Source organism: Rhodnius prolixus, unplaced genomic scaffold (genome assembly GCF_049639745.1).
Source record: "Rhodnius prolixus isolate KJV_2025 unplaced genomic scaffold, Rpr scaffold_10, whole genome shotgun sequence".
NCBI classification, from domain to species: Eukaryota; Metazoa; Arthropoda; class Insecta; order Hemiptera; family Reduviidae; genus Rhodnius; species Rhodnius prolixus.
Genome location: NW_027411615.1, coordinates 21,217,289 through 21,239,073, shown reverse-complemented (window position 1 = coordinate 21,239,073; position 21,785 = coordinate 21,217,289). Strand labels below are relative to the sequence as shown.

The 21,785-nt window shown below is 32.9% G+C and overlaps 2 protein-coding genes across 7 annotated transcripts in view; one reads left to right on the top strand and one right to left on the bottom strand.

The window, feature by feature from the left end:
* LOC141456691 (kinesin-like protein CG14535) overlaps positions 1–21,785 on the bottom strand; it is a 483,780-nt gene that overhangs the window by 173,275 nt on the left and 288,720 nt on the right. For all 6 annotated transcript variants that reach the window (XM_074132885.1, XM_074132886.1, XM_074132883.1 and 3 more), the window contains one exon: positions 20,623–20,785. In XM_074132885.1, the coding sequence (XP_073988986.1) occupies positions 20,623–20,785 (163 nt within the window). The remainder of the gene's footprint in view (positions 1–20,622; positions 20,786–21,785) is intronic.
* Positions 1–21,785, top strand: part of LOC141456695 (probable cytochrome P450 6a13) — a 428,549-nt gene that overhangs the window by 119,644 nt on the left and 287,120 nt on the right. The gene's annotated exons all lie outside the window — the stretch shown is intronic.

Below are 21,785 nucleotides of genomic sequence, written 5' to 3'. Positions count from 1 at the left end.
GCTTCATCTTCACTTTCTTCCAAATCAGATTTGTACAGCACAAAAAAGTTTCTGTCGTTTAGACTTTTTAGACCTATAGGGTTTTGTGACTACAGGGGAATTGTTCGTTAAATTTCGAGATTTGTAGAAGCAAGACATGACGCTGGTAGCCAATATAATCAGAATCACTACCTTACTAAATGTTATATGATTTCCTGGATTAATTCTACGTTTAGTGCAACCAAACTTGTATATAAGCTTGTGTTTAAGCTATAATTTATAAATCAATTAAAATATTTTATATAAAAGTTGCAACAAGAGATCTTTTATCAACCTGAGACCAGAATGTAATTTTATATCTCATGTAATTTGGAGGTTTTGCTTCTTTCAATTAGGATAATCACTTTGAAGTAGAGGAGAAGGTGGTAATTTGGGATGGGGTTGAAATTTAGGACACCCCTGTTTTTGTGAAACCAGGTACTATCTGTTAGTTTTTGGTACCTTACTACTCTTTGGGGTAGGCTTTGTCTGCTGCAGAAGGCAGCGCCGTCAGCCGAGTGGCAGCTCTGTCCAAGAGAGGACCGTGTTGATTTTGTCAGTTCTAAAAAGTTTTCTTAAGGTTGATTTTTCCTCTGCTTTCGGTTAATACCGAGGAAAGTTAGAATAATTAAAAATGTAGTAAGTAGAGAGTTTTAAATGCCAATATTATGGATTTCAGATATGAATATATATTGGAAAAATACAGCGATGTCCCATATAACAACCTCGTTAATCGTCTGCCGATCAAGTGTGAAAAGTGGCACTGGACGAACTAGTGTCTTATAAATTTTTTTTTTTTTGTTCTACAGGGTACTATAAAGGGCCTAAAAGAACAAAATTAGGACCACCGCCGAAAGGCAAACATAAAAATTGGGATGAAAAGGACATCTTGGTATTCGAGAAGGTGCACTTCACTTCAGGGTCCCAAAGTCAAAATTGCATCGCCTATTATCAAAACAAACAGATTCTGAAGACGATTCTGATGTTTCAGTTTCATCAGGTGAATCGGATTTGTCCACTACACCCTAAAATTTGACACCAGATAATGAAGATGCGGATTGCATTTTTTGGCGGAGAAAAGTTCAAGAACTCAAAGCCCGGAGAAATGTGGATTAAGTACATTATTTGTTGTCGTTAGGCTCATATGGAATGCACTGCATGTGAAAAGGAGTCATTCGTTTGTGATTTTTGTGTCCAGTCTTGACATTTCTCTAAGAAAACTGATTACACCCTAATTTTTATCCTTAACGTACGATAATTGTGTAAAATATAGTTTTGTGGCACATTTAAGGCTTATTTTTACAATTCATGGAGAAACGAGAACATTAACTATAATTATTATGTGTGTCCCATATTACCACCACACTTTCTGAAAACCCATTATCGCACCACGACTAACTTTTTCAGTGTAACTCCAGACTCCTTGCTGTTATCCTCTCAGGACTCCAAATTTACAAAGACAAATAATGTACGTCTATTATTTTACTTCAGAGTAGATTTTAAATTCTGTAGTGTTCAAAATATGCAAGGTAAAAAAATGACTGTCCCATATTACCACCTTCTCCTCTATCTTCGCAATCTGAAGCTACAAAGAAGATGCTTAAAAAAAAACTTAAAAGACTCAATCAAAGAATGTTAAATGTGCATCCAGTTTTGCTGCCTAATACTAGGTTTTGACCTAAAAGAGCCAACCTATTTAACTGACATTCTTTACAGACTATAGTTCTTCAATTTTTTTTGCCATTTACTCGAAAAGTTTACAAATTTTTAAGACAGTTTTTAAATATTTTTAAAATCTAATTGTGATATGATATTAATCATCAGCTGATGATTAATTGTTGTGTGTAGTCGCGGTAACTTAACTTGAATGAAATATAATTCATCAAGTCCGAACATAAACCAGTTATTTAAAGATAACTCCATTAACAGCTGGTCCAGTAGTTATTACGGGTAATTTTTTTCAGTTAGCCTTGTACTCTTGTAGTAAACAATTTCTGAGTTCTCTCTGTGCTCTCCAGTAGTTGTACTGTCCATCCGGTAATGGACACTGCATGAAGAAGGTATTGCCCTGGAAAGGATCCAAGTGCTTAAATCTTGATGCTTTTAACAAAAAAGGTACTCACCATTTTACATTTCCAGAAAAAAGGCACGTTTTACTTTTAAATATTATCTGTCTTCTATTAAGTAAATTCTTATATTTATTTGTTTTTATTTTACTTTCTAATTGCTTGGTTTTATATATATATAGACTTGAAACATTTATATGCACATAAATTCAAGTGAAAAAAACTATAGGTACTGTAGTTAGGTCGTTTAACAGGCGATTTAACTCTGAGAAATGGTTTAAGTATTGTTTTAGAGGATACGCTAGCGTACATCCCAGGGTTTTTGTAGAAAGAGGTCTAAAACTGGGGATAGAGTTATATAATAATGGTTCAGATTAGCTGATAGTAAGACTACAAATGGTAGCTCACAGGGCAGCTAGTGTAGTTGTACAATATGTAGGGTTATGTAGGCTACTGACCGATCCCACTTGATTCTGTCATTAATTAGACTTCCCTAAAGTCCATTGGCTGACCGCATGTAATTAGTTTCAAGCTTTGTTTACTTTATATACACATATATATAGTGTATATGTTATGCGCATGTGTGTTTGTTTATATTTATATTTAATACTGACTAACGCAATACTTCTTTGTAAAGAAGCTGTAGTTGCTGCAATTAAGGTCCCTGAAAAATCCTTTGAGATCTAAATGAAATAATTTTTATAGGTTTAGCTTGGTATCTAGCACCCGATAAAAATCTGGGCAATATTAACCATTTTTCTGGTAAATATTCTTTTTCTCTACAATTTGATCTTGAAGTAAAGTAAAGTAATTGCCTATTTCTTCAGGCGGGGCTTAACGTCCAATTACCATTTACTAGGTGTCGTGGACGGAGGCGACTAGCAATCGTACTTTACTGTAAATTTCTTTTATTAACCATTAAATAAAATCCAAGGCCTAAGACCGGGAATCGAACCCAGTACCACAATACATATTAACTTTGCAGGTCTCGCCTCTTAACCCACTGGCTACCGTCGCGCCTAATTTGATCTTGACAAAAACAACCAATACATCTTCATATCTAAAAAACGCACAAATTCGACTTCGCCTCCACCAAAATACGGGAGACCAATAATATGCAGGGATGAAAAAATAAGTAAATAAAAAAAAAAGACATTATTTTTAATAAACATTATCCATACTGCATAAATTTGTGACGTTTACAAATTATTACAGAAAATTTAATTGTCAATAATGTCCACTGAAGGAAGCAAGCTAACACAGCTCCCTCAGAACCCATTAGAGCTATTATTAGCGCAGAAAAACTTTTAGCTTAATTGGTAGACGAAGCATACATTAATGTAAAGTTTAAATAGAATAGTCAAGACGCTACATAGAAAATAATTTAAAATAAAAACCCTGGTAACTTCCAATGGAATGATATTCTCTCATCTCCTAATTATGGATAAACATTGGTTAAAAATATTTAACAGGTGTTAGAATCGTTCTGCATACTTAAACGGCACGTTAGAGAAGAGTACTAATATCACTAACCCCAAGAATTCCATTTATGTGAAGTTTTTTCAATATATTTATTTATATATATTTGTATAAATATTTATAACGTTACATACTGAATTAATTTTAAAATTAGGCAGTAGGGAATGTAGTTAGCGTACTGGATACCACGCGTAGATCCCGTTTGAATCCAGCTGCTGGACCTTGGATTTTCTTTTCCTAGTGGCTTCTTACAGACAACACAGTCGGGTGATGGACAGTGTTATCTGTAAGGAGAGAGCACTGTCCCGAAGGCTAGCAATGCAGTGTAAAAAGCTCCGGGCTTTTTAGATGGTGAAATATATTTTATACAGTGATGTGGCCATAAATTAACTGTGAAAGGCACTTTAAAGAAAGTGCCCCATCCTTTAGAATACGTTATAAAATGGTCATCACATTACCCAAACAACTACAGGTATAAAGGCTTCAGAATAAAATAAACATGAATTAATAATAATTAATGATCTGTGGTTAAGTTGGAATCAAGCTGTCTGCTGATAATTTTTATAAATATTAAGTGTCAAAGCGTCTCTAAAATTTGTAATCAATTTAAACTGGAAGAATATATTACACATAATATAGTAATGGAATTCCCAAAATTTAAAGATGAAAGAGGAGCCATTTCTAGTAAATTATTCAAATATTTGCCATCCAGGTTTCAGATACGAAGATCTTATCTTCTGCATTAATCCTTAAATGTTGATCGAATTGATAGAAACTGACCAAGCGGTATGCTTGTGTTTAAAAAGGGTATGTTTGTGAATGAGTTTAGGGTTAAGTAACCTGGGTTTGGTTAGAATATCAAATACGTATACCACATCATCTTGAAAACAGCTTGTGTATATTCTATCTATGAAGTCCAGATAACTTCGGTACTTTTTAGATTTTATTTATTAAGTTTATAGAGGTATGAGGTATATTGAAACATATACTAACTATACTAGTTTGAATTTAGGTAAGATAGATTGGAATGGGCCAGGATTTTAAAATCTATAGTGTGCATTTATTTATTGTTGTGTCTGAAATTTCTTGCTTTGGGTGACTTCTCACAGTTTTTAGTATTTGTAATGACTGATTGATATGTCAAGATGAAAAAGAAAGCCTCCCACTCATCCCTCAATAAGTCTTCCTAAATGAATTTTCTTTAGGTTATAAGTTATGTAATTATAGTAATTATACAGCAAGTATTAAGACTGAAATTACTGAATGAATTGAGTTCTAAAGATGACCTACAGATTTATAAGTAAGGAACGGATTTTTATGTATTTAAAAATGCCAAATATTTAATTAAAATATGCATTTATTTTCGTCAATTATGTGGAAAATATGTGATTTTCCTAAAATATTTTCTGGAATATTTAAGTAAAATGGACTTTTTTTTTTTTTATGAAAATGGATTTTTTTTTTTTTGGGGGGGGGGCAAGTTATAATTATTTATACAAGAAAAGAACATTTTTACAATTTATAATAATTTATTAGGAACAAAATAATTTGTTTTTACAAGTTATAATGATTTATACAACAAAGAACATTTTTACTATTTATAAAATCTCCCTATTTACTTATTGTATAGTGTATTATACAGATTGTAAATAACAAAATAAATTAAAAAAAAAAAAAAACTATAAAAAGATGTGTTAAATTTTCAATTTTGAAAACTTCACTCTTCGAAATTGTTTGCAACCACATGAAATTTCAAATGTTGGAACGTAAAGTGACGACGATCTGGGCGTAAGATGGACTTGTAACGACTAAAAGATCGTTCAACATCTACAGATGTTATAGGTGCCTTGCTGAAAGAAGTTATCTCGTTGGTTGTAAAGGGTACACGATGTTCTGAGGTGACTTCTGTTCCACTGATAATATCAGAAATCTGGCAGATGGTCTCCCACCCTTTGTTCTTGCTCAGTACTTCTACCAGTTTTGATCTGATCAGATCTCCCTTACTCCCAGGTATTCCTTCCACATTTTCGATGACTTTTTTAACGTTGGACACGTTTTCTGTCAGTCGAACATTTTGGGACTCAATAATGGCTTGTGCAAGAAATACGCAATTGTCAGAAATGAATGCAAGGTCATTCCTTAAATTAGGTTTCTCGAATAAAGACTTGGCTGTATTTATCGCTACTGCTTCGTCTTCGAGATGTGAAAGGACATTCTTGATTTTATTGTAGTTTTCATAGTAATACTGAGCTGCTTCCAGCCAAGTACCCCATCTTGTCAATATTGGTTCTGGTGGAAGGCACAAGTCTGGATAGAGATCTTTTAGCATTTTAATGCGACTTGGTGCTTTTAAGAACACTTTTTTAACCGAGGAGATTAAGGAATCTACGTCACTGATAATATCTATGTACATATTTTGATTAAATATGTAGAAATATTTATTTATTTTAATCAAATATATATAAATATGCGATAACATCCAAATATGTGAAATAAAAGTAGACTCAAACGGCTTAAAAAGTGTCAGTATGAATACTTCTAGTTGAAAAACGTCTGTAAATTGCCTAGAAAAAAATATGTAAATACATACGAATCCGTTCCCTATTTATAAGTCTATAAGTTTATTTTTTGGTCTCATGGTAGTACCCAATTCCCAATATCTTATTTACAATTTTATATTTATAAAAATATTTTCTAATTATGAAATAAGGTAGTCCCATATCAATAAATAAATAAAAGAAAATGAAAATATTGTTTCATACTCAAAAGAGTCTTCAGAAATTGTATTTTAAGTGATAATTCCAAATAGTAAATCTGTGCGATTGATGTAATGTATTTTCCCAATATCCTTAGTAAAGTAAAGTAATCTATCTAGTAAAGTAAGCCTATTTTTTCAGGTGGGGCTTAATGTCTAACAAATAAAAAGTAATTCATACGCGGCATTCGAACTGGGGATCTCCCACCAACAAAGCCACGCTCTTGACCACTAGACCAACACTCGCCCCCTTTCAATATTCTTAGATATTGGCCAAATTCAATTATTTTTGATGTAGAAACAATTGATACTGGTCAAAAAAAGCAAGCTAGAAAACGAAAGAAGAAAAATACACGGAAAGAAAGCTGACAATGTTATTGATGGTTTTGTGGTCGGTCTTGAAGTTGATCAATATATCCGAGGAGTATGAGGAAGTGGCGATAGGAGGCGGCGGTTGCAACGGCCCCCTTGCTCGTTCTGTCTCTCTCTTACTGGCTGAGTTCGGCTTGTAGCAGCAAGCCCAGTACACGACTGCTGCGAGGGGAGGGCCGCTATTTTCCCGCTCCCTCTAATAATTGGGAACGGCAGTAACGGTAGGAATACAAAGCGTGCCAGTACCCAGTATACACACTAGGAAGTAGTGGTTGGCCGGGGGTATACTGCACCAGAACATACGCGACAAGACTACCCAACCAACACAACACAACACTGCCACCGACCGAACACTGTACACAAAGAGTGGGAGAAGTAAAGGAACGCCTTATGAATTTTATTCGAAAAACCTCTTTTTTTCCCCACCCATCGTTTTCCTTCCCTAGGTACCAACCACCCAATTCTTACCACGTGGAAATAGGTACCTTCTTCTTCTGAGTTAGCAGCCCGTCTATATCTCTCGCAGTTGCATTGCCACTGCCTCTTCCATATATACTATATAGCCATCACTTTCTCACCTTGTCTCATTCCAACCCTAGTCACTTCCTGCACAGACATCGCCACAAGAGACCATGTATTGTGTATGGTCTGCCGTTCATATCTTCCGTGCTAAACGTATTTATAGAGAAAAATCACGAGAGATACCGAAATTGAAGACGTGAGCACAATTTATTCCAAACACAATACTCATTTCTTTCATTTTACTGCTTCTGCAAGTAATAAACTCAATTTATCTTTATTAAAGTTTAATTCAATTACATTTCAATAATTCCGTTTTACCCACTAAAATGTACCATAGTTATAGCTACAGAGTATACAAACTGTTAATAAAAGTTCATAGATAGGGTGTCATTTATTTAAGAGTGTTAACCCTCTAAAAAATTAAAAGAGATATTTAAATCACATCAAACAGCTTGTGGTTTGAATTCGGGTTGATGTTTAGAAAAAACAATAAACATACTGCTTCCCTCAACGCAATGCCCCCTTTGTAAAAAGTCATGTTAATATTCCATGTTCATACGATTATATTACCAATATTCCGTCCTATTTTGTGGCCACTACAATTTCTTTCAATCATTTTTACCTCACACAGAACCTTATCCAAGTCCCAAAAGGGCACTGTATTCCAACTGTCCGAATGTTGATCCCTCCAAATCTGTAGTCTTCTTTGACTATTCAGAAAACCCACAAGCAATCAGCATGTCTTTTTCATCTTCAATTTACCTAAGCTTGTTTCTATCATACAAGCTTGATGCAAATTTATAACCTTATAAGCTTGGAGCTTATAACATTGAAGCATTATTTAATTATAATAATGATTTTTTAAATTATAGTAAGTCCCCTTCGTACACCAACTTGCCAAGACTAAATATCAAAAACTCCATACTGCTCTCTCTACTTGTTCCAATCCTCTAGTACTGTCACTCGCCTCCTCTGACATTCCTAACAATACTCGCCGACTGAATCGCCAATGGCCCCGAGACTTCCTCGCATTCTGAAGACCTAAAAATCATATCTTGTAGAGAGTGCTACCACTGGGCAGTTTCTTTCCTCCTGCCTTTCATGCATCCATTTATCCTTCATTCTCCCTATTTACTTGTTATATATTATATTATACTGATTTTAAATAACGAAATAAATTTAAAAAAAAATTATAATAAGAGAAAAATTGTAATCGTGAAGAGACTTTCGATTTTATGTTTTCACACGAAATATCTAATTCAATATCTAACTTTAACTCAATAACGAAAAGCTCTAGGTAGGATATTTCAGTTAATCGTAAGTACCTATTTGACTTAATCAACTCTTCAGTTCTTTAGAAACGGCTCCAACAATTCTCTTTAAACTTGGTGAACTAATTGTGAAAGTGTAGCTAAACTTCTCAAGAACTAAAAAATGAAGTAAAAGTAAAGGAATGTCTATTCTTTCGAGCTAACTACCAAATTAGGTACCTTGGACAGAGGCGACTAGTAAACATACTTTACGACAAAGTTCTCATATTAAACATTAAATAAAATCCAAGGCCTAAGACCGGGAATCGAACCCAGAACCACAATACATATTAGCTTTGCAGGTCTCGCCTCTAACCGCTCGGCTACCGTGGCGGCGCTTTTTTCAAGAAACTATCTGTTTAATAGATTATCGAATCCGGCACACAATTTATTCTTTTACATATTTTTTCATTCATCCTTGATGGGCTGGTAGTTAATGAATTAATGATGATGTTGAATGCCCAAGGCCCTTCAAATTATAATTACCTGAATATAATGATTTAATATTTTCGGTCCATAATGCAAAAATAAATAATTTTTTGTTCAATTCTTATTATTTTTCTTAATACCTTATTACAATAATTTTTTTTTTTTTTTAATCATTTATTTAGTTACAATCAACGCATTTTGCGTTATAAGCAACAAGGATAACACAACATTCTAAATTCTACTGATTCTCTTCACCAGAGAGGAGATCGCGAGGCCACTGCCACTTACTCGTAAGTGTTGTCTAGAAATGTTCTTGAAGATAGATGTTGTACAAGTGGATTGTGATGCGATTGAATGTTAAGATGGAATTTTCTGTAACGTGTTTCAGCAACTTGTGTTGCACGAAAGGAACGTTTAAGTCTGTGTGAATGGTTTGATTGGTGGCGTAGAAAGGAGCGCTTACTATAGAGCGAAGAATTTTAGATTGCAAGGACTGGATCCTTTTGCAGATTTGAGCGTTTGGTTGAACCCCACAGTTCGATGTCATAAGCCCAGACTGGCTTTAATATACTTACATATATAAGTCTTTTGTACGATGATAATTAAATTAAAAAATTGTTTGCTTTCAAGAGATTGTTATGCTTGTTACAAAAGTTTCAAAGTGAAGAATTCTTTAAATAACTTTTAACCTGGTTAAAACCTCTTTTATTAACTTGAAGAATGGCAATAAAAAAAGAAATACTTGCCTTGAACAAATGATAATAATGCCCGAAAAATTAAAATAAATGAGAGAATAGAAATGTTTTGAGAAAAAAGTGAAACATTAAATTAATGCTAATAAAGAAAGAATGTTATATAAAAAAAAGCTGGTATGTTTTGAATTCTAGGGAGGAAGAATGCTGATTTGTTTTGTGTTTGTGAATGTTTTCCACTCATTTCCCGCCTACTTAACAGAGAACTTTTCCAGCTCAGTGGAAAACAAACAAATATTAAAAAAAAAGAGTTAAATTTAACTTGAACTTAATAAAAAGAGTAATTTTTCAGCCCAATTACTAAAATGGCCGATGTAAATCCACATTCTCATTTTCTAGAAGAGCAAAAAATGTCTTAACTTTAATTGATATTCAGGTGCTCTAAAATTAAACTGTCGGTACTTGAAAAATTAGCTAGCTATACTTTTACCTTCTTTGCCTTAATTAGAAACATCCTGCAGTTTGTGTTTTTTAAAGTAATATTTCAGGGTCAAAGATTCGAAAAGATCATTCTTACATTATTGTCTTCTATTGAGGTCTAGTTAGCGAGAGGTTTAGTGTTAATAATTTTGCACAAAAGGTGTAAAGAAGTTCTAGAATTGAAGATAGATATGACGTGCGGTCTTTTTAGGCATGGGTAATCACTTGGTGAGGTCGCTGGATGTCAAAGCTATGCTCTTCATGCTGAGATTTATTTATTTTTCTTGTATTATGGAGAATGGCACTTACTGTATACAGTTCGGCTTCATATTTATAAAATAATACATTATTGTAAAGCAAATGACTCTTCAAATCCAAATAAATAGTCGATACAATATTAAACAATACTAATGTTCAAGCATATTTTCTTAACTTTGGTTCACTGCTTTCCCTTTTCCAGCGCCAGAACTTTATTTTTCTGCTGCCAAGTTTTGAAAGAAAGCTATGATACTCTGCCACGGACTACTTCACTTCTGTAGAGCCATAGGTTTTGGAATGAACGCTTTGAGCTATTATTCTTTTAGCGATTCTGATATCGCTAGTTTATTTGTTCTTACACCGTTATTAGATTCAACTATAATTGTGAATCTCTCTATCTTTCAAAATTGAGTTCACGGAGAATTAAATAAAAACAAAGGTCCTCTCCTCTTTGCGTAGATTGCAATGAGGAGGAGGATTTCAAACATGTAATAATGATATGTCCACGTTATGTGGTAGAAAGGAATCTAATGTTTTACGACATATACAGGTATATACATGCACCATTTCGCTACGAAGACATAATATTCTCCACCAACATATATGTGCTTAAGTCTATAGCAGAGCTAGCAATGAAATATGAATGTATTTAAAAGTTATAGAATGAATGGAAGAAAATGATTAGAGAAGGATTACGTGACTTTAATTTCGGTTAAGCTATAAGGATGGCAGGAATATAGAGTACTGATCCATCCATTAGTTGTAAGATTTATGTAAATAGTTGTATATAGTAGAGGGATGAATGTGTGAAGCGAATGTATTTATAAGTAAGAATGGAGAGTGAGTGATATTCTAGTGATAAGCACCTAGACGATGCTGGCTGTATGGCGAAAGCCAATGCCTAAAAAAGAAAACAACAAAAAATCAATAACACGTTGAAAATAAATATTATGCTTTTGATAAAGCAAGTTGAATGGAAGGAACCACCCATTAATGGCGATAGACTGAATGTGAAATTAACCATAATCTGCCAGAACATAATGATTATGTGTAAACTTGTACAATTTACCACAGCTAATTAGTACTAAACCGACTCTAAAGCAACAGAAACTATTCATGTTATAGCTCTTTGAGTTATACTATGGCATTTCAAAGGAGTTCTTGTATAATAATCTACAGACCTTAGATGTGTCATTTAGATAATATATAATAATAATGTTAACTTTGTAATGATTATAAATTCAAGTAACAAATTTTGGTAAAAGTTTTCAATTTTATAATCATAGTGCATTGAAGGTTTCTTTCTACTAAATAGCTATTAATTTAAACAAGACTATTATTACTGATGTTTGCTTACATATTTGTAATTGATTGTATATAGACAACATGCAGCCTGAAACCTCTAGTTCAAGCTAATTGTAACAAAATTTACCACTTAATTAATGTATTGTTATCATTATTAACTAAAATGCAATAAATTAAATTTTGTGAAAGCTTTTAACTTTTTACTGAATAATTGTGTCTGCATTATGTCAGCAGAAATAACAATATTGTGTAGTATGAAAGTGTCATAATTTAGGAGGTTAAGTAAAATTGATCTCAGATTGGGTTCATTGGATTTTTGCAGGACTATATTTTTGTTCCTGGCGCATCGACAGCTGAGGTCTCACAACTTTTTAGCTGCACGAACAGAATTCTCACTAGCTGGAAATAGCTCAAGTTCCATACTTTCGGCTTTCGACAGCAAGGTATGGGAGTATTGACGATTGGATGGGTTCCACACTTCCTATCACAGGCCATCGCTCCGATCGATAGAAAGGAGTAATAAGTACCGCTGGTAATGCCATCTTCTTATATTCAATCAGTTCATCTACAATGTAATTGTATCATAGATATGATGGACGAGCTTGCTTTTATTAAGAATTCACCTCATTTTAAATTTTTCATTGATTCACGACTATTATTATTTTTTTTTAAATAACCTGTAATAAATTAAGATCTTCGTAAATTTCTTGTTAAACTGAGCGTGCACAAATATTGGCACCCACATAAGATAACAGATTTGATGTTCTACTGGGGGTTGGTGTACGTTATCAACTACCCAATGAGCATGTGCAGATGGTTGGCAAAGATCAAATGTTTGGCCAGCTATCTACAATATTAATTACACATATAATTTACGATACTTGAACGCAATACATAAATTCTAATCAATAGATTAAACTCTTTGTTTAATTTCAGCCCATTTTATAGCTGATAATAATTTCTTACAATTGCTGTAGATAATCGCGAAGCATTAAAATATTAACTCTTTGAAAATGCATTTCTAAAATTTTTATAAAAATTCATTAAGAAATACGGATCAGTTTTTGTTTCAATTTTCATAATTTGAGACTCCTAAATTAGACCCTAGAGGGATGAGAATCTAGAAATATTCAAGTACAATTTTACATAGCAGGTTACTAACCCACACTTTCATGAACTCAATTTTTTTTTTTTTTTTTTGCGTTTACTGTGCTATAATCAGCGCGTTAGCGCTATAAGTAACAATGATACAATAGAGCAATAAATGATAAGTAACGAGGGGGCAAGTTACCCAGTGGTAACACTCCCAAATATTAGATGGTTAGTCACTCTCTTCACTGGAGAGGAGATCACGAGACCACTGTATTTTAAGACGTCTTGTCGGGTTGTCAGGAAGAGTTCTAGAAGAAAGATTTTGAGCAAGAGGATTTATATGAGATTGCAGGCTGAAGTGGAGTTTTCTGTATCGTGTTTTAGCAACTTGTGTGACAAAAGGAACGTTAAGGTCAGTGTGTATAGTCAGGTTGGGGACATAAAATGGAGCGTGTACAATAGTTCGTAGTATTTTAGATTGTAGAGATTGAATCCTTTGGAGATTGGAGCTTTTGGTTGAACCCCACAGCTCTATTCCATACGCCCAGATGGGTTTCAAAATAGAAGTATAAATTAGTCTTTTGATGTCCAGAGAGAGTTTTGATCTGTCGTCTAAGAGTCTTTTAAGTAGTCGATAGCGTCTGTTTAGTTCGGTTCTTTTAAGTCTAGTGTGGGGGTTCCAAGAAAGACTTCGGTCTAAGTAAAGCCCAAGGTAGCGGGCAACGTTCATTACTGGTAGAGGTGTTAGGTTATAGAAGACTGGAGGAAGAGTAATGCGCCGAAGAGTGAAGGTGATGTTTTGAGACTTGCTTTCATTAAGAACTCAAATTTAAAACGCCAATGATTTTTTTTTTCTGATTCATTTTCTTCGCAACCTAATATAAACTCTCCTCCAAACTTTTGAGGTGGTCAATCTGAGTCAGAAAATCTGCCTAAATCACACATTGTTCTGCAGGGGAGGCCTTTGTACCTCAAATTTGGAGCATTTATCTTCTAAATTATTAACGAAATTCAATATTAAACATTTGAGGGAATTGCTTTTACTTCAGTGTACACTTGTGGCGGTAAACCTGAATGCAATAATAATGTAATTGTAGCAATTTTTACCTCATAATTAATGTATTTTTATCATTATTAACTAAAATGCAATGAATTAAATTAATGCATTTTCTCACTTTTAAGATAAATAAGTATTACGCTTCTTTTTTTAAAAAAAAGACTTGCTGCATTCGACGTAGATACGAAATCAGTACAAAAAAAAGCTTCTTTACTCACTAATCTAGGAAATCCTAGTTACATAGGAACATCAGAAAATCTCAACAATAGGTAAATAATAATATCTAAAGTTCTCTGGGTTCCATTAATATGTCTTTAATATTATCACTCATTTTCACACTTAATATTATTTCAAACTTGTGGGTTCACGTAAAATGTATTTTCCTCCATTTATATAATTTCGAAAATGAGATATTAAGGCAATATATGGTCTCATGTGCAGCAAAAGTAAGCAGTAATCTACAGATACTTGAATAATGGAGTCAATTTTATGACAATAAATTGCAAAAGTTATTTCTTTTAGAAAAAAAAAAGACGTGAATAAAGTGCACGGTTGAGAAATGGGGGGACTGGTCGAAGAAGTGAACAATAGACGGTTGAAGGATAAAAAGAAGGAGGCAAAAATAGAAGAGGCATACTACTGCAGGGGGGTTTAAGATTAAGTAATGCAACATGTCAAAGCTTGATGAATGGTACAATACATAGTGTGCGGGCGGAGCTAGACTCTTGGAGATTGTTCCAGAAGCTAACAGTAACAGTAGGAAAGCAGCTGTTGTTTAGGATAAGTTTGCATGCGTTAGTCACAGAGACTCTCTCTTTATCTTTTCTTCTGAACAACTGACCCTTTGCTTGGGTGATTTATATCACAACCCATCTCAAACCTGAACCCCACGGGGAGCTTACACAATCCACGCTAGCCTATCCAAACCAATCGTAGGATTGACTCTCTGCCTTCCGGCTTGGACACAATCTTTTCCCAAGGATTTTTTTACAGATTGGGGGGCAACAAATACGTGCTTGGTAAGCTCTAATATATCTTTTTTTTTCCACCAGATTAAACCTGTATCAAGATTTTGAATAATTTTACTCAAAAATATTGATCGCATTTAATCAATTAAAACTTAGAACTATTATTAATTTCCAATACGATTGGGCGCTCAAAATTTAGTAACAAATTATTCTTAGCAAATATTTAAAGAATTTTTCTATCCAATTACTTATTATTTTGTAGACACTTTGTATGATATCATTTTTTCGTGATCGTGAAATAAAGGCCCACTAATGTGCTAAATTTAGAGAAAGAAGTTCAATTTTCAATCAGAGAGTGACGTAAACTTGTATGAGTTGTTTAATAGCAACTAATCAATAGCCAGATTAAATACCCCAGCCAATTAAGAAAACAATTGTAAGTAAAATAAAAATCAATTCGACAAAATAATTACTCAATTATTAAATTAAAGTATATATCAGCATTTTCAAGTATATTTTCATAGTTTTGAAACTTCTAAATTAAGTATTTGTCCAATCTTCAGCGAATAGCGACTTAGTGTGAGTTTGGAGTTTATCTTCTAAATGTTAGTATTTCGAAAAATATAAGCTCTATGCTTACTATTTTTTCAGACCGTTTCCTAAAAATAAATTTGGGTACTACTTTTAAATCCTTATTTGTTTTCAATTGCCTTGTATCGTTTAATTATTTTATTTATTTTCAAGTTTGAAGCCGAAACGAACAACCGACTCCATTATAGCATGACGAAAAAGATCATAAATTAGCCTTGGAAAAAATTCATATCTCATAAAGTGTACGACCGGCCGTCGGTAATCCTTGGCGTTTGGTTACTCACGCCGAGGTGGTAACAAACCGGAGGACGTCCTCCGCCTTGATGAGTAAGTAAATAAACTTGAAACACTAGTTAATATTAGCAAAATTGAAATATGTTTCTGAAATTAGAAGTTTGAAACGATGTAGAAGTTGAAACCACCATGGTTGTAGGAACAAAAACTGAGTGAGTTACTAGATTTCTTCAAATGAATTTGCGTAGAAGCAGCGCTTTATAATAACATAATTCTTGTAAATATAGATTAATCACATGCCTCAAACCAATAAAGGCCGACTTAGCCGGTTGGAATAATGGAGGTTTTGATTTCATTTTTCAAAGTTATATTACTTTTGATTACTTATAATCAAATACCTATGGGGGAAAAATTAGTAAAAAAAAATTTAATAGTATTTTTCCTAGAAATAATAGCAAAAAATAGTTCTCTAATCTCATTGGTTAAGTGAAGTGTGTATAGTAGGCGGTCTGTTAGTATTGTTGGGTGATGACGTAGTGATAATATTAGCCACGCCCCAACCAATAAAGGCCGACTTAGCCGGTTGGAATAATGGAGGTATTGATTTCATTTTTGAAAGTTATATTACTTTCAGTGAAATTCTATCCCACTATTTTTGATTCTGGATCACATTAGAAGTACAATAATGCAAATGTCATGTTAGAATAATGTTTATTTTCGGAATTTACAAAATATAGATTTTTATTGCATAATTCGATAGTCAATCAAATACCTATGGGGGAAAAATTAGTAAAAAAAACTTAAACAGTATTTTTCCTAGAAATAATAGCAAAAAATAGATCTCTAATCTCATTGGTAAAGTGAAGTGTGTATAGTAGGCGGTCTGTTAGTATTGTTGGGTGATGACGTAGTGATAGAATTAGCCACGCCCCAACCAATAAGGGCCCTACTTAGCCGGTTGGAATAATGATGGTTTTGATTTCATTTTTGATAGCTATATTACTTTCAGTGAAATTCTATCTCACTATTTTTGATTCCGGATCACATTAAAAGTACAATAATGCTAATATCATGTAAGAATAATGCTTTTTTCGGAATTTCCAAAATATAGATTTTTATTGCATAAACCGATAGTTAATCAAATACCTATGGGGGAAAAATTAGTAAAAAAAATTAAATAGTATTTTTCCTAGAAATAATAGCAAAAAAGAATTCTCTAATCTCATTGGTCAAGAGAATGTGCACAGTAGGCGGTCTGTTAGTATTGTTGGGTGATGACGTAGTGATATTAGCCACGCCCCAACCAATAAGGGCCCTACTTAGCCGGTTGGAATAATGGAGGTTTTGATTTCATTTTGGAAAGTTATATTACTTTCAGTGAAATTCTATCCCACTATTTTTGATTCTGGATCACATTAGAAGTACAATAATGCAAATGTCATGTTAGAATAATGTTTATTTTCGGAATTTACAAAATATAGATTTTTATTGCATAATTCGATAGTCAATCAAATACCTATGGGGGAAAAATTAGTAAAAAAAAATTTAATAGTATTTTTCCTAGAAATAATAGCAAAAAATAGTTCTCTAATCTCATTGGTTAAGTGAAGTGTGTATAGTAGGCGGTCTGTTAGTATTGTTGGGTGATGACGTAGTGATAATATTAGCCACGCCCCAACTAATAAAGGCCGACTTAGCCGGTTGGAATAATGGAGGTATTGATTTCATTTTTGAAAGTTATATTACTTTCAGTGAAATTCTATCCCACTATTTTTGATTCTGGATCACATTAGAAGTACAATAATGCAAATGTCATGTTAGAATAATGTTTATTTTCGGAATTTACAAAATATAGATTTTTATTGCATAATTCGATAGTCAATCAAATACCTATGGGGGAAAAATTAGTAAAAAAAACTTAAACAGTATTTTTCCTAGAAATAATAGCAAAAAATAGATCACTAATCTCATTGGTAAAGTGAAGTGTGTATAGTAGGCGGTCTGTTAGTATTGTTGGGTGATGACGTAGTGATAGAATTAGCCACGCCCCAACCAATAAGGGCCCTACTTAGCCGGTTGGAATAATGATGGTTTTGATTTCATTTTTGATAGCTATATTACTTTCAGTGAAATTCTATCTCACTATTTTTGATTCCGGATCACATTAAAAGTACAATAATGCTAATATCATGTAAGAATAATGCTTTTTTCGGAATTTCCAAAATATAGATTTTTATTGCATAAACCGATAGTTAATCAAATACCTATGGGGGAAAAATTAGTAAAAAAAATTAAATAGTATTTTTCCTAGAAATAATAGCAAAAAAGAATTCTCTAATCTCATTGGTCAAGAGAATGTGCACAGTAGGCGGTCTGTTAGTATTGTTGGGTGATGACGTAGTGATATTAGCCACGCCCCAACTAATAAAGGCCGACTTAGCCGGTTGGAATAATGGAGGTATTGATTTCATTTTTGAAAGTTATATTACTTTCAGTGAAATTCTATCCCACTATTTTTGATTCTGGATCACATTAGAAGTACAATAATGCAAATGTCATGTTAGAATAATGTTTATTTTCGGAATTTACAAAATATAGATTTTTATTGCATAATTCGATAGTCAATCAAATACCTATGGGGGAAAAATTAGTAAAAAAAACTTAAACAGTATTTTTCCTAGAAATAATAGCAAAAAATAGATCACTAATCTCATTGGTAAAGTGAAGTGTGTATAGTAGGCGGTCTGTTAGTATTGTTGGGTGATGACGTAGTGATAGAATTAGCCACGCCCCAACCAATAAGGGCCCTACTTAGCCGGTTGGAATAATGATGGTTTTGATTTCATTTTTGATAGCTATATTACTTTCAGTGAAATTCTATCTCACTATTTTTGATTCTGAATCACATTAGAATTATAAAAATGCTAATATCATGTAGGAATAATGTTTATTTGAGAATGAATAAGAATTGAAAATGAGAATTTGGATTTGTTATGAAATATATTTTATTTTGAATTTCAATTATAAAAACTTACTCTGGTCTCTCTTCAAAACTGAATAAATGTTGTTGCTGGAATTAACGTAGATTGTTAGCAGAAAGAAATAAGCTACATTTAATTAGCCAATTAAATTAATAATTTTGGCTAGATCACCGTTTTTATGGTTAAACATTTTTATGGATACAAAAGGCAAAAAGGCATCTTTTGAACGATTTTTTTCAGTGACTGCATCAATATATCAAGAAAATGATTTGTGCACATGGGTAGATATCACTTTTGTTACCAAGTAATACTTTAATGATAGCTGCTTATAAATTTAGACAATATGTGGGCTTGAAGTTTGATATTTATTTCTAAAATGCTTCTTTATATTGCAGAACACAGCTGCCCTGATAAAATAAGAGTAAAATATAAGCAGTACATAGCTTCTGAGCAACGAATAAAGATTGTCTCAGATGTTCCAAGACTATAGTGATGTATAAGTTTAGAGATTTTGTTTTTTAGCTAGTTTGTATGGGGACAAATCTGGTACTGTGGTAAAGTAGCTACTAGATAAGTGGCTAGCATGAAGGGATGCATAAAGAAGGGTCCCAAAGGGCTATATATGGATATTGACCTAAATGACCATGCGATGTGACCAGACTACAAAACTAGCCATGTAAGTTTCAGGGGTTCTAGCGCAAGGGATGTCTGCTGCTAACCTTAACTACTGAGAGGGTGGAGTTTAATAAAAAAAAATAGTATTATATATATATGCATACATTTCTTTTTACGTTAGAAGAAATGAAAAAACCAAAAGGATAATAAAGATAAGGGAAAATACAGCGCATATTGAAACTTGATAAAACGAAATGTTTTACAATGCACATAAGGAAATACATCAGAATACGCAAGTTAATTTTTCAAAATTTTTTGAGAAAAGTAAATCTTAAATGTTGTTATTAAAGAATAGAAGTTTACCAACAGGAGAGGTCGATACTTTTTGGGCAAACGTTTCCCACCCTTTTTTTGACACGTATACCACTTGGTAGTACATCATGCTAAATTGCACCACTTCGTAAAAATGATTGTATTTCGTGAAATTTGTTATTTCTAGTGTGTTATTTTATTATTATTATCTTAATTTGTATAGAGATACAATGTATCTGTTACAAGATCATGTTCATTTTATAAACTTGGTAAAGTTTAAGATCTTAGTTTTAAAACTTTTTTTAAATAATTAAAAATTGTGCACATATTTTTCTCTTCAAAATTATTAATTAATTTACAATGTTCTTCTTTAGGATTATTATATTTGAGCCCAAATCTTCTAAATTAATTTCTTTTAAGCATTCAACTACCTGTAAGTACCAATTAAATTTAATGTTGCTTGGATAGAGCTTACTCATTACAATCAGTCTCTTTAAGCATATTTTTACATAGTTATTATTTAAGTTCTGTCACATGATAATTCAATTAAATTTTCTTTATCTTTTATCGATAATGATGTAGCTTTTCCTAAATTTTCTTTATAGAAGGTGGTTTGAAATTCAATTATCATTTGTGTTTTCGGGTTTTGGAAAATACTCCATGTAAGACAATTTTAATCCTGTTAAATGTGATATTATATTTTCTCGAATATCTTGAGACAGACTAACCTTATTACTGTACATGTTAACAACTTTACTGTATAATATTATTAATTTTATGTATTATAGGAAAAAAGGTTCTATGATTATTTTGATACTTTAATTTTTGTGATAAGCGTACCACAGGTTGGGAAACGCTGTATTAGACCATGAGATTCGCTACTAACATTCACTACCATAATGCAAGTCTATATCGAATGCATTGTAATGGGTATCAAAATGATATTAGTTCATTTTATCAACCCAGTTGAGTATAAAATATTTGTCAGGAAATAAAACGTTAGATAAAAGTTGAAAAAGATTTATTACAGTTTGGAAAAGATATAATGATCAAATTTATATGAGGAAGGAAATGGCAAAAACTTACCTTGCCAAGACCGGATATCTCTTTTGAGCCAAGTCTTCGTAGTAATGGCGGTGGGATTGGTGGTGGGTGTTTTGCCAAAGCAGAACTGAATCCACCCTCGGCTTCAGTTGTCAAACGTTTCTTCCTGTGGGGTGAACTCCCCATACTCAGTTTTGGTGACGCCCTGTAGAATAAACATCAGATAACTAAAGTGAGTTTCAACACAGTAAAATTAGTTATATTATTATGGATTATTAGAATGGAATGCCATGATGAGAATTGGAAAGTGGAAAAATTTGAATTACAGCCAAATAGAGATGTTTCTTTATTGTTAAATGAAAATGGAAGACAAAATATTAGAAAACACGGATGAAAAGCCGCTAAAGCAAGAAGAAAAATAAAACAATTTATTCGAATTGAAATAATCTTGGACAATCAATTTTCAATAGAAAATGCAATCGTTTGGAATGAACTTCCAGTGAAGCTTGTAATGGCAACGGTCAGATGGCATGCCTGATCGAAGGCAAATGGTACGCTTTTTAGTACACCAATCAAAGATTTAGTCCAGAGATAGTAACGTGTAAGGGTGTCCCAACCAAACAACACATTTACTTTGACATCAACAATCAGCTGCATAGGTAGTTAGTTGATGTATAGATCTATTTGGATTTAATGTGCCTAGAGGCAAGCAACGTTCATTACAAAATCACAACATACCCTTTATTCTATCACATTAAGGGTAGCTGTCCACCATATTGCCTAAAGGTGGAATAACAATAATAAAAACAGATGTAAGCCTTTCTCTAACCGCAAAACGAGGAAAGTTCAAACTTATGACGTTGTTTTACTAAGCAAACTGCAATATTTCCTCAGACAAAATGTTGTTTGAATGCATTGACACTTTTTATTATTAAGAATGTTATTAGTCGAATCGCTTTTCGAATATTACAATAACTCAATAGTTTGTAAATGTGTAATAATTAGTTGGTTCATGTTTAAAGTGTTGCCATAAAACTCACTGTTTTTTGATGTTTCATATTTTAAGGTTTTGTGTAAATGTTACCGGCGGATTATTCTACTTTGGTTCTCATAGGCTGGAAACATAGTGGAGCGGCGATGATAGCGAAGAGCAAAGCGGCGAAATCAAACACAAGTAAACATATGGGACCGCGCATAGTGGCGAG